This window comes from Dicentrarchus labrax, unplaced genomic scaffold, assembly GCF_905237075.1.
Source record: "Dicentrarchus labrax unplaced genomic scaffold, dlabrax2021, whole genome shotgun sequence".
NCBI lineage: Eukaryota > Metazoa > Chordata > Actinopteri > Moronidae > Dicentrarchus > Dicentrarchus labrax.
Window position 1 is genome coordinate 28,760,152 of NW_026136719.1, and position 13,474 is coordinate 28,773,625.

The window sequence follows — 13,474 nt, forward strand, 5'->3', positions numbered from 1 at the left end:
GTAAATGCTGCTGCAGTTGGAGTTGACGTACAGGCTTATAAATGTCCTGTCATAATTTTTTCTCTGATGATCTCAGACAAACTGAATGTCCTTAAAGCTCAAAGCACTACCACAATAAAATAGTAGAATATGAAACATAATAATTGAATATGATGAATATTAACTGTCAGGCATGCTACTGGGTTATAAGAAGCAGATTTCCCAACAGCAACTAGCCTGATGTGTTGGACAGTGAACCTAACGGCAGACAGACAGAGAGAGACTGAGAAAGGGAAGAAATAGAGGGAGTTTATAGCAAGTAAGCCCCCATCAAGGAGAATGCTGGTTGTAAGAGGACAGATTTTCCTTGCATTATTTATACTTGTTATAGTCTTATTATATTAGACTTTTGTATGAGGACAGCTGGTAGAAAGATTCTTTTACTTGTGTAATGTGAAATGTTTCCTGGTCCACAATAAGTTGAATTACATATTTATGTACTTGTGGTCATGGTGTTGCTCAGGGGTAAAGTGCGTTTGACTCTTGACAGATACATACCAACTGGTCCAGACCCATTTTGCAGAGTCAGATCAGAACTGCTGTGCAGGCCACCTAAAGATAAACACACACAAAACACACACTAATTGTTATTTGATTTTTTTCCCCACCAGTTTTTGTTCTGTGACATGTATCCAATGTAACTGGTTTTGATGGTTGTCAGAATTAGTTTGCTGGTCTTTGTTTTATTTACTAATTGTCATTTGCCTGCTGTGTCTTTTTTGGCACAGTTGCTGGTAATTTTAAGTTCCACCTAGACAAAAGATGAACCTTTAAATACACATGCACAAAGAGTTTCCTATGACTGACTGTCATCAGCTCAGTATGCACACAATGAGTTTAGTTAGCACGTTATCTGCCTTCCCTTCTGGATTATCAAGCACACACACATACACGCACCTGTGTTCCCAGTGCTGGAAGGTCTATGTGGTGAGTTCATGTTTCTGTGGAGGTGTGTGTGAGGCGAGGAGAGGATCCCACTGTCAGCCAGAGCTGCTGTGGCTGCAGCTAGAGCTTGGGAGGTCGCTCCTCCTCCCCCTCCTGCACCGGAGCCGTACAACATGCTGCCTGGTGCTACATGCATGAAGTTCTGCTGTGGGAGGCCTGTGGGCTGCAGAGGTGACAGATAGAGACAAGTAAACATGAGCTTGATCAATAACAGAATACAATACTTGTATTCGGGTTTTTTTTTACATTACATTCTATGTTTTTGTGCTTGTCTGACAAGGTACTTCACCAAAGAGGTCAGGTATATGGTCACCAACTGACTGACTGACATAAATGGGACATTTGGCTCCCAATGTTGTGCTGTAGAGTGAAAAGAAAAGGAAGAAGTATCCCAATCTAAACCAATAGGATTTCAGAGTCTGTGGGGAAGATGCCAAAAAAAAAAGTAGACATACTGGCAGGAAGTTTGTTTGTTCAAGTACCTGCTGAGGAAATGTGGGTGGGAAAAGCCAATGGGTTACAGTCTCTACACAGACTTCAGACAAGGCTTTAAACTGCTTCAGCAGAGGTGCTCAGTGTCACTTGGTGCATTTGTATCTATGTGAAGAATAATGTAGCTGATCAAAACCGACAACAAACTACAGTGCAACTTACAATTTTATGACTCTTCATCATGTTGTCAAACTCTTCATTAATCTTCTTGTATTTCTCCTCAGTATTGGGGGTGAGGACGTAGGAGGCATCAGCATCGGGGCTGTCGCAGCCTCTGTGCTCCTTCTTGTTCAGGGCCTGTGGGTGAAATAAACACATGGGGAAGGCATTAGGTTTAGAAAGACTAATTAATATGCATTGGTAAAAAAAAAAAAATAGACATAGCAGCAACATCAACAGATTGTTGGCACAGTTTACAGAGGCCTTTGGTTGACATTCATACATTCAAAGCCACATTGTGGCGAGAGGAGAGACAACTTCATAAATCCCAATAAACCAGTTTGTTAAAAATGATTTACATTTACATCTATTTTATTATTTTTATGAATTCTTTCTGATGGAAAAGTCCGTCAGTACAGCTCTCAATGTCTAAAATACAATCCAATTTACAGAGCACATACAGCTTTAAGTGTTCATAATAGATTGTTAAAGAAATCAGACATACAGATAAAATCCCAATAAAACAAGCACTTCACAAATGTAAAAGGAGTCAAGCTGAGATTTAGCAGTTTTAAACATATTAACAATTCATGATTACTATATAATAACATTTGTCCATGTCACATGCTGAGGTATTGCAGAACACAGGATGTGTATGGTTCTGGTTGCTCCATATCTAATATATGGTTAAAGAGCAGGAAGGACAACCAATCTCTGACATGACAAGAAACCAGATCTGATTCTCAAGAGGTTCACAGTATCCAGATACATCCCTACAACACTGAGGCTGTAGTTACACTTCTGCAAGTCTCTACATGAAATCCTGGCGAGTTCTTTACTGGTATTCACAGTACAGTAAGAGGAAACACATTTATATAGCATGCTAAGATACCTTTATGGCGTTCGCAAAAACATCAAAACATTTTGTTGTTGTTTTCGTCATTACACATTATTTATGTTTTGTTTAGACATTTTTCTCAAATACTTCTCAAGCAGAATGTTTTAACAGCTTTTCCACTGACTGACTGTCTTGTTTTTGACCTTGTACCAATTGTTGGTTTAATTCACACGTTAATCAGGCTTTTATTTATCTTAATGTCTCTCTGGAGAATTCATTAACATTCATAGAGCAAAAGCATGCAACAGGGAGTTGGTAATCTAGAAAATAAAGCAGAGTAGTTGTATAATTTTAGTCACTCTAGCAGCATGGCTCGGAGTCGGTTGATCCACTACTTTAGTCCAGACTGAAATATTTGAACTATTGGATGGATTGCTGTGAAGTTGGTTACACAAATTCATTGTCTACAAAAGGACATATCCTCATGACTTTGGTGATCCCCTGACTTTTCATGTTGACTAATGCCATTCCAATGTTAGCATCCTCACTTTAGCATTTAAGTAAGGTCTCAGCATGACTGTAGACTCTTACGGCATGTCTACATGGGATGTGTTTCAGCTGTGTTTTTCAGTCATTCATCTGACAGAACTCACACATTTCTATTTGATCAATTCAGCTGTCTATACAGGCTGCGTAACAGATCACGTCTTACTCTTGCTATATGCATGTAAACACAATCCAAAACTAGATTTTGACAAGAATCTGGCAATACGATACATATCACGATACAGGGGTTACGATTCAATATATTGCAAGACTGTAAGCAACACGACATATATTGCGATTTCAAACAAATCTAACTTTAGTCATAGTACAAAGAACACAGCACAATATGCTTAATATCTGAGTAAAACAAAGTTTGCATTTTTATTTATCACAGTAACATCCGACATTATAGCCTTCAGTTCACGTTTACAACACTGTTATCTAGTGGTTTGGGGTTTATATAAAAAAAAACTTTTGAGAATCAATATAATATCACAAAGTCTAACAGTACTGCCTAGACTTTTGTCTATTGTTACATCATTTTGTGCCAGTTATGAGTGAATTATCTACATTCGTGGGGTCTCATTTTCTTTTTAACTGACTATCTTTTGTCTATGTAAATAAATATTGTCACTTCAATTCACTACTACTTGAGGCTTCAGCTTTTTACACACCATCAAAACAACTAACATCTATCAAGCATTGTTAAAACATCTCATACACAGTTTTGGCTACACACTAGTGGGAAAACATCCATCTATAAAATGTAAGGCTTATTTACACAGTCTGCAATGAGAAATTAATCTGGGAGTTACTGATCTGAGGCCTGTACAATTGGCGTCTACTTTGAGAAATGTATTCATGTTTTGCATAAACAGTAGCTGAACCGACGCCTTCATGCTTTATCTAAATATCATCTGCTTATACAGAAGAGCATACATTATTCTACTCGAGACATGCTGCTCCACGTCGCAAACTTACTCATCTATATTCACACCAGCCTTTTAAACACAATAGTCTGGAGTAAGCAGATATTTTTTATGGCAAGCCTGAAACAACTTTGGGTTTGGTTGGGTGTTTATAGTGCTGTAGGGTGTACAGACAGAGAAATAAAAGGCAAAAAGTTGGCGAATGCATCCCTGAACACTACAGAGTTATAGCCTTCAAATGAGATTCATGAGCACAAATTCTTCTCTCAATAGAGGATCATATTACTGTCAGCAGTACAGCTTAGACAAATATCCACAGAGCTGCAGGAAGGCAGTCCTGGTAAAGAAAATCCTGCTTTGATTAAGGAACAACCTGATCTTAAAATCAACTCAGGTAAGAATTACATTTAGGTTAGGCTTACAGTAAAGGCTGGGGTTAGGCATTAATTTGTGATGGCAATGTTAAGGACTACCAAAAGTATTATGTCAGTAAGGGTCCCATAAGAGGTATGTATGTTTCATCAATCATAAAGTACAATTATAATTATAGTGTTTTTGTTACAGATTAAAAATTCACACATTGGAAAAAGGATGTGAAACTAAAGTTTGTGATATTAATATAGTCAGAAATCTCGCTCTGTTACCAAAATGAGCAAGCCTACAGTGCTGCTTATACTCTTTACTTTCATCTTGTCACTTCCTAGCATAACATTTGTACACCCTTGCATCAATATCCTGCTTACAGTTTAATAAAATTTTAATTTCTGTTGTAACATACTGGGATGATAAACGTTTCTTTAACATATCCACCATTTGATAACTCCAATGAGTATTACATGCTCAATACAATGGGAATTTTTCTTCTTTTTCTGACATATATTGTACATTGTGCTTTTTAACATACTGTTAATAAATCACAGCAAGATACGTAAACTGGGAAGTTTAGATAAGTTAGTGAAGAGCATTAAATGGAGTGAGTTAGAGAAGTGAGCTTGTGACTGGCAGTTTGAAAACCCAAATCTGGAAATGTAAAAAAAGCAACATTTAAACCTGCATGAACTTATTTTTTTGGCTACTTGGGGGCAGTGAAAACAAGATATAAACACAACACTGACATATTATCACTTTTTAAGTTGATATGATGAACTTGTTAGCAAACAGTTGCCTATTTAGACATTCCATCGAAAAAGCAATGCAACATTAGTATTTTTTTGTAACCGTGTTTCTGGCCACCTGATGAATGTTAGTCCAATATTCACTCTCGTAGCTCTGTTTTGATCTCCAGTAACTCTGCTGGCTATCTGGCTCTTTAGCTGTTAAATGCTCACCTTAAGCCCTGTGTCTGTCTGTTATTTGGTGCTGGGCAAATAGTGTTTTCTGGAAACAGCTGCCTGCACACATAGTTATGTGATCCATTGTTAATATAAAAATATGTATTACTGGAGTCAAAGTCCAAAAAGTGTAGTGCACATTATATATATGTAATGTATGTATGTAATATATATACACATTTTCTGATGGTACATTTAAAATATTTAAATAAAATGAAATTGAATTTCCACCACAAATTCCCATTGTTAATAATAATGAAGTCAAGCAAGGAATTGGCATTGTTCAGGTGGTTTAGACTTACTTTAGGTAATCTGTTTAGAACATAGAACAGATGAATTGTTGGATGTTAATTTACAGCACCTGGACTTTGGTAGAGGAGTCACTGTAAAAAATCAAATCATACCGACATCATGCGAGCCTGGATGATGACATCACTTCTCTGGTATCCATCATCTCATCTCTGCTCCTCATTACATTACACGTCATTGCGTGGAAAGGACGGACTGACAGACCAACACACTAGCCAGCTGACTGTCTGTCCACCACATGTCTTCTGCATTCCCAGACACTGCTAGTTCATAAGAGTATTAAACACACACACTCACAAGTCTATTTTCACCACATGCCTGAAACTACATTTTAACAACTGGTGACCACTTAAGAAGTCACACACTCAATTATGGGATGGTACATTATCTGAGTTTGTCATTTGTTATTATTATACAAAATGACAGGTGGCAAACGAATCATCCATGTGTGATTTAAAATTCTGTAAATTACAAATAATATTGCCCTGACACATATTCGGACACACATGGTAGAGGAAAAGGGACTCCTATATTGTGTGTGAAGAGGATGATCCAAAACACACACTTTTCCACATGTTAACATTCCTGCAAAACTCCTCAAAAAACCATAGCTCTATCATCAGCAATGATATTTTTTTTTTACTATGCATTCTTTTCAGCCATCAATCGCCAGTGGCAGGTCAGGAGAGACACAAGAGTTTGGTGTTCCAATATACAAAAGAAGTTGTACTGTTCACTACTTATTCCTTATAACGGTCCAGAAAGAGCAAGGTCCCTGCTCCTGCTACTTTAAAGCACCGCATCGGTTTAATATGTCAATGGTTTTATGACAACAAGCTTACGGCAGGGAAGTACTGTGATAAACAACCTGTATTGAGATGTCACATAAACGTTTGTTCAAAGTCACTGGAATGAGTCTGCAAATACTTGCATGTGAAGGTATGTGTAACCCCTGAAAGTACATTGTAACTGTTACAGTAAGTTGACACAACTCTGTGACATTCAACGTATAATGACTCAGACATCATTATTAATGATGTGAGGAGAAAGGAGCCGAATTACGAAAGATGGAAAGTGTTTATTTACTCAGCATCAGGAGTTTGTTACTCTTCAGTCATTCTCTGATTCAGGTGTAAACTTTTCTTGACCTCACGGACAGCTGTTACCAAACATGTGATCTCTTCAGTTTCTTTAAATGTTTCACACATTCTCCGGTAGCTTTGCAGTTTCTTTAAATATGTGGGAGTTACAGTTCTGAACTTGAGTTCTGAAATAAGTTGTTTTCTTGGACTGAGAATGGACAGTGTGCAGTACAGAGTGGACAGAGGGCACAGAGGGACACAGAGTAGACCCAGGAGAGGAGGGTCCAGTGGGATTTGGTCCAAGACCCAGCGGGCTATATGTGGCTCCACAGATGCTAGTTTAAACCACTACATCATGTCTGGGCACTGACGACTATCTTAAAGTGTCTGTTAGAGGATCTGAGAGTGTGTGTGTCTCCTTATCATCTCAAATGTCAAAGTCGGCTTTAGAGGATCTCCAAAGGCATGTGGCTCATTGCCACCGTGAGGTACAAGCTGCAACGTTAAGCATCTTAACATGTGAGGGTGATGTCTTGTTGCTGTTGGGGCTGCATCAAAGATAAAATAAGCCACCCCCCTTTCCCTGGAGTGATTCTTTTCCAGTTGGGTGACTGCCCTATAGGCTAAGAATAGGGCAGGCACGGGAGTATTTGAGATGTGATTCGACACATCTCTGGCAGATAAGCACAGCTCACACACTTTCAAAGGCTAGTCCACACAGTTTCAGAAACAGATTGTTTTTTTATGAGGCATCCTATCATACTTGACCTGAACTAAACTGAATCAGCCGCTCTGCTGCCTGCCACACTGTCAGTTGTCAGCGTACTTTAGTTTTCACTTTCTGTTATGGTTCTCATTCATCTCTGGGTTCTGCAGGCTGGAATTACTACATCACATACCTTGGACGGCTGCTCTGTTGTTGTTGAAACTCAACTCTGCTGCACACAAACCTGTCTCATTATCATGACAAAGGTAATCTGTCAGGGAGATTAGCTGACCAGCTAGGACTATGTAGTTGTTTTAGTTGGCGGACCATCATCATTTAAAAAAAAAAGTTTTCCTTAGGTTCATCTCCCCTTCATATGAAATTATATCTCTAGAGTGTATATCAAAAGACTTATAGTTTAAAGTCGGAATAAAATAAAAATGTAGCGTTTCTAAGAAATCCGTATCAATAAATGTTACGGAGTGCTGCGGTTAAAGGACTACTCGTTGCCGTACGTTTTAATAGTCTGGTTATCTGCCATTACCATGAAAGACAGCTAAAGCTAGTTAAACTCTTACTCTCATTTGTATCACGTGGGACAAACAGAACCACCCCAATGGCGGATAACGCTTTGTGTGGTTGATGAAAAGGGAAAAATTTGTATTAACATTTTCAAACTCTACAGTAGGATATTTCTATGGCCAGTGCACCATGATACCTTAGCGGCTAAGTCAACACATCTGCTAGCATTGTTGGCTCTCAGATGTCAGTCAACAAAGGCTATGGGAACGGTCCATCAACTGTTTCCACAAATATGCGCAAAAAAGAATTTATCCTGCTTTAGAAAATTAAAAAACAGCAATAGCTCGAATGCCATGACATGCACAAGGAGAATTCAAATTTCAATTCAACTTAAAAAGATACTTAAATAAACTATCAAACCAGGTAAAGAGATACAGTGCTAATACTCATGTGCAGACGGCCTGTGTGTGACAAAGAAATGTGTGAGCCGTTTGTGTCTGTGCCAGACATTTAATCATCAGTCAACATCTTCCATCAAAAAACAACAATGAACCCAAAGAAGCCTTCTGGCAGTCCCTCCCAACATGGGAAGTCTGTTGCAGCCCATAGTGTAATACTTTACACATAGTCAAATTTAATGTTTTAATGTTGCAAATGGACTGACCGATATGTAAAAGAGCAACCTCTTGCTTTCCAGGCTTTGTTTTAACTAGCTTGTCTGTTTGTGTGACATCTGTGGGAAAAAACAAACAAATGAGGGTTCAAAGCAGGCAAATCATGCCTGGCTAATGGCTCACGGAGCCGACACAGGTGTCTGTTTGTGGTTTACAGCAGGAGAATAGACACGATTATGCTATTTCATTCAGCATTCAACAGTTGTGGTCTTTGAAGAGGATTTACTGTTTCACATGCATGCTCATGTTCATCTTTAAGCCTGTATTGGCTTTAGATAGCAGTGTTGTAAATGTAAACTGAGGGCTATGATGTTAAAATGCAAATAAACTCAGATTTTAAGCATATTGTGCTGTGTTCTTTGTACTACCACAGTATAGGCACTGTGATCAATACAAATGCAGATGCTCTAGTTGCATAAAAAAAGTAAAACATGTTTGTATTCATATGGTAGTTTTTTTTTTTTTTTAAGAATCGCAATATATTGCCTTGCATAAAGTATCGCAATATATCGCATTATATTGAATCATAACCCCTGTATTGTGGTATGTATTATATCGGCAGATACAAAGCCTTCATTGGCTCAAGGTTTCTTTTCCTTTTCAGTTCTATAATAGTTTATTTCCCCTTGAGAAACAATGTTAGATTTACTTGGGTAGGTTAAGTCTGTAATTTTGGTAAGATAAATGTCACTGAGTGAAGACAGAAAGCAGCTGGAAAACATGCCTGGACTCTCCTGAAAAAAACTTGAATCCTAATTTAAACTTTTAAAAAAAAGACTAAGAATTTTGAAAAGAAATAGTTAAATAGTTTAGGAAGTTTAGCTTCTTTTTCAGTTGACAGTTTTCATTTGGTACAGCACTGCAGCATGCATGTGTGTGTGTGTGTGTGTGTGTTTGTGGGAGCAGTAACTTCAGGCTCTCAGCAAGGCAAACACACATTAGAAGCTTACATAAACAGCCAGAACGTGAGTCACGATGACCATTCATTTTTAATGGCAGCAGCAGTGAGTACGTGCTGTGAAGAGACAGGACAGTGCTGCTCAGGGACCATGATGCAACAGCACCAGCGTCAGCACCCGGATGACGCTGCAGCCAGGACCCCACAAAACGGGCAAACAGCTGGATCTTCTCTTATCACTAAAAACCTCAATGCGTAATAAACAGTAACACAGATGCATTACCCAAAATCATTTTTCTCTATTTCCTTTCCTTCAATTTGTGACATGAAAATCTCAGTCTTCATTATTAGTTAAGTACATTTTTTGTGAGCACTGCAAAATCTGTGTCACTTTACTTCCTAAGTAAACAAAACAAGATACAATGAAAGTCTGATTATTTACCCAATACAGTCACTGCTTCACCTACTCAACACACAAGCCTGGCATGTTTAGTCATTAAAATGAACAAACCATCAAGTCTCAGTTGCTACACATTTACCTTTTCTCACTTTTTATCATTTGTACCAAATCTTTTGTCTCATTTTGGGTAAGTTGACCAATTCATCTTAGTTTATTACCTTTCAGTCTACTAGTTCCTCTTTTCTTTTTCTTTTCTCTGTATGTAGTCTCTATTAACTGTCCATGGAAAAAAATGGAAAACATGTCTAGGGTTTCATATCAATTCCCCTCATGCATGAATGCACTCCTCTATCAAACCATCAAATGAAAAAACACATCAAATATCATCTCTTCTCTATAATTTTGCAAATGCAAAATAGACTGTTAGATCCATATTTGCATATTGGAATTTAGGTGGCACTCACAACACTATGTACTATGTGCAACAGCATAATAAGTTTCTATAGACCACCCACCAAATGTAAAGAGGAAAAAGAAAGTTCACATTCCCTACAAACATAGACTGTACATAAACAAGACTGTACTGGGTACCATATTTTGTCAGTGCAAAGCTCTCCAATGATATAAGATGGAGAGAACCATTTGAACTAAACTGCCCAGCCACTCACCTCTACAATGTCAGAGTTGGTTCTGCTCTCGTGGGGTTCATTGTACTCGGTGTATTTCAGTAGGACTTTGTCCATGTCGGTGCTGGCATACTGAAACAGCTTGTTGGAGCTGTTGAAGATGATGAGGGCGATTTCACAGTCACAAAGAACGCTCAACTCATAGGCCTTCTTCATCAAACCAAACTTCCTCTTCATGAAAGTCACCTAGAAGGACAGATGGATCAATTTAGTTTTCTTCAAATCTCTGCTCCTATCACAACGAGGAGAGTTTGGCTAAAACAAGTTGTGAATCTAGGAGCATCATACTAATCAGTCGTTCAGAAGCGCATTCTGGACATACAAACAAGCAGTTTACAAGCAGGGAGAACAACATGGATGCAATTGGCAGTGCAAAACTGAATAACAACTGATTACATTTTCAAATTATTTTAAAAGCATCTGCATATTTTTCCCATTTTTTTCTTTTCATTTTCTATTACCTAAAACATTATTTCTACAATTGAGATGTCACAGTAGAAGGTATATAATAATAATAGTGCTAATTTGATATGTGCAGGGGAGGTGTAAGCCAAAGTGGTTTATACAAAGTTCTCTCCAATGCAATCAATATTTACTATAAACAGGAGTCTTTCAGCAGAAAACACAACTTTAAAATTTTTAAAGGGACATAAAATTGCATGAAAAGGAGTGGTGTCATGATCCAAAATCCAAATAGCCATCCAACTGCAGCCTTTGATCTGAGGGATATGGTGTGCGAAGTGTGGTGCAACAACAGTCTTAATATTTGCATTTACATTGATGTTGTATTTCAGGCATTTAGTTGCTCTTACCCAGATCAACTGATAATGAGCCACTGAACAAAGCGGTACTGACTCAAAATCAACTGATACCAAAATACACAGTGAGTCACTGACAGAACCTTGTAAGAGATAACAAAAGTGATTCAAAATGTGTCTATGTCACATATGGAGGAGAGGAGAAGGAGGGAGGTTCCCATGCGAGATCTGACACTTAATTCCCAAAAGAGGGTGGTTGGGTTCAGCCTTGAACGTAATCATATTCCTTGAAAGTCCTTATACTGTCAGCAAACCCTCCTTGGATATGCATGACAAAAATAGTCCAAGTGTAATCTGTAATCTAAAATGATAACAATCATTCTTTAAACCTCCATGTTCCCCTAAATCATAAATTGCACCTTTACATAAGGCTAAATGTTTGGAGTGTACCTAAAAGCTCACACCAAACCCACACACAACCCACAGGTCACACATCCATCATACTCTCTCATCCCTTTTTTGCTGTGCATTCAACTCCCTGCAATGAGTCAGTGTGTGCATCTGGGTATGTCTTCCTTCCATCATGGCTTATGGGATCCTGACTCATATCATCACATACCTACAAGCTGCCTTTGACTCTCACACCTTGTCGCACCTCCAAGATTTCCAGCAATGCTGAGTATCAGGTGTACTGGTCCATGTCTGACTGCTTCATGTTCTCACATTTCCACACATTCACCACTCTGCAGCTTAAACACAGTCCTCTACTGCTGCTGCTGAGCTACTTTACTGGAGTGGTTAGGTAGTACCTTAGGTTCTTGCTCAAAGGCACTGTATCAGAGGTGGTTGATAAAGGGTATATCCAATATTACCAACATGCAATCTAAATGGACTACAACTGCCCCTGAAAACCATCTTTCTCTATCCACAGTTGTGTCAACCATTGCAGTTGCTATTTACTGATGATGACTCTAAATTAGAAGAACAGGAATCTCCTAATCAGACTGGCAGTTTTCTATAGTTGTGGTTGAAGCAAGTGTGTGTGCCATTCACACATAGAGATATTCATCTGTTGCAGTACTTAAAAAAACACCCACACCCATACTTTTGTTTCCCCTATGCCATCTTTTTACTTTCTATAGCACCTACTCACCACCACTGGAAATTCACTGGTCACAGAAATATCCCCTCAGTCTGCTGTAACCTTTGTTCTACTTGAAGAACAAGAAATGATGCTACCTTCAATGTGGGCCTCACTGGAAGTGAGTTAACTGACATATGTAGAGTGGAAACCATAACCTTCGTTAGCCAAAGCATGTCAGTTGTTGGGTTAAATGTATTGAGCCTGGTGACTTACAGCTCCTCACATATTCCAGCCTCACTTGGAGGCTTTTACCCAGGGAACTGCAGGGAGTACCATTATATGCATGAAAGCACTGTGGCTTTTTATATTTTATAGCACAGAAAACCAGATAGAGAAAGACGTGCTGTTAACAAGTGATTTAGTGTCCTATATGGTTATAAAAGTATTTATATATTTTTTAATTTTAACATTTTCTCAATGGGGTAGATATAATGTCATATTTTGTCTCCAGTGCAGTTTAATTTGTTTTTTAAATGTCTAAGGAGCAAAGTGTCCTCAGCCAAGATGTTGGGGCTCTTGCAACATCACATGTTCCAGTTAGGGAGACTTCATCAGATGGCCAACCAAGTTCATGTTCAACCAAGCTGAACATTTGCACTAATGCCAGAAACATCTGGAACAGTAGTAGTCACTGAATAAATGTTGCATCTCATTATAGTAACTAGATTAGATGATAGTGGTCTAAAGGACGCCACGGTTCTCACTATGATTCCAAGGGCAGTTAAGGTTTTTTTGTTTAGTTTAGTTTTTTTACAGCTACCTCTTAAATGATGTTTGAAATTATAATTATAGTCATTATTTCTTCAGCATGACTTGCAAATACATTTCTTTGAAAGAACTGCCTTGTTCCTCTTTTAGACTATTTAACTGCCAATGTATCGCTGGTGCCTCTTGCTACTACACCAATGTCATTACTATATATTCTATATAGTGTGAAATAGCATGACAGTTACAAAAAGAGGAAAACCTGCTAAAAAAAACTTGACAGATAAAACAAGAACACAAGCCAACTTCCC

At 38.3% G+C, this 13,474-nt stretch overlaps 1 protein-coding gene across 3 annotated transcripts in view; it reads right to left on the reverse strand.

Annotated features, from left to right (window-relative positions):
• LOC127351944 (myocyte-specific enhancer factor 2A) overlaps nucleotides 1–13,474 on the reverse strand; it is a 45,314-nt gene that overhangs the window by 8,386 nt on the left and 23,454 nt on the right. For all 3 annotated transcript variants that reach the window (XM_051379961.1, XM_051379962.1, XM_051379963.1), the window contains 4 exons: nucleotides 10,539–10,742; nucleotides 1,639–1,773; nucleotides 937–1,147; nucleotides 538–591 (listed from right to left, as the gene is read on the reverse strand). In XM_051379961.1, the coding sequence (XP_051235921.1) occupies nucleotides 538–591; nucleotides 937–1,147; nucleotides 1,639–1,773; nucleotides 10,539–10,742 (604 nt within the window). The remainder of the gene's footprint in view (nucleotides 1–537; nucleotides 592–936; nucleotides 1,148–1,638; nucleotides 1,774–10,538; nucleotides 10,743–13,474) is intronic.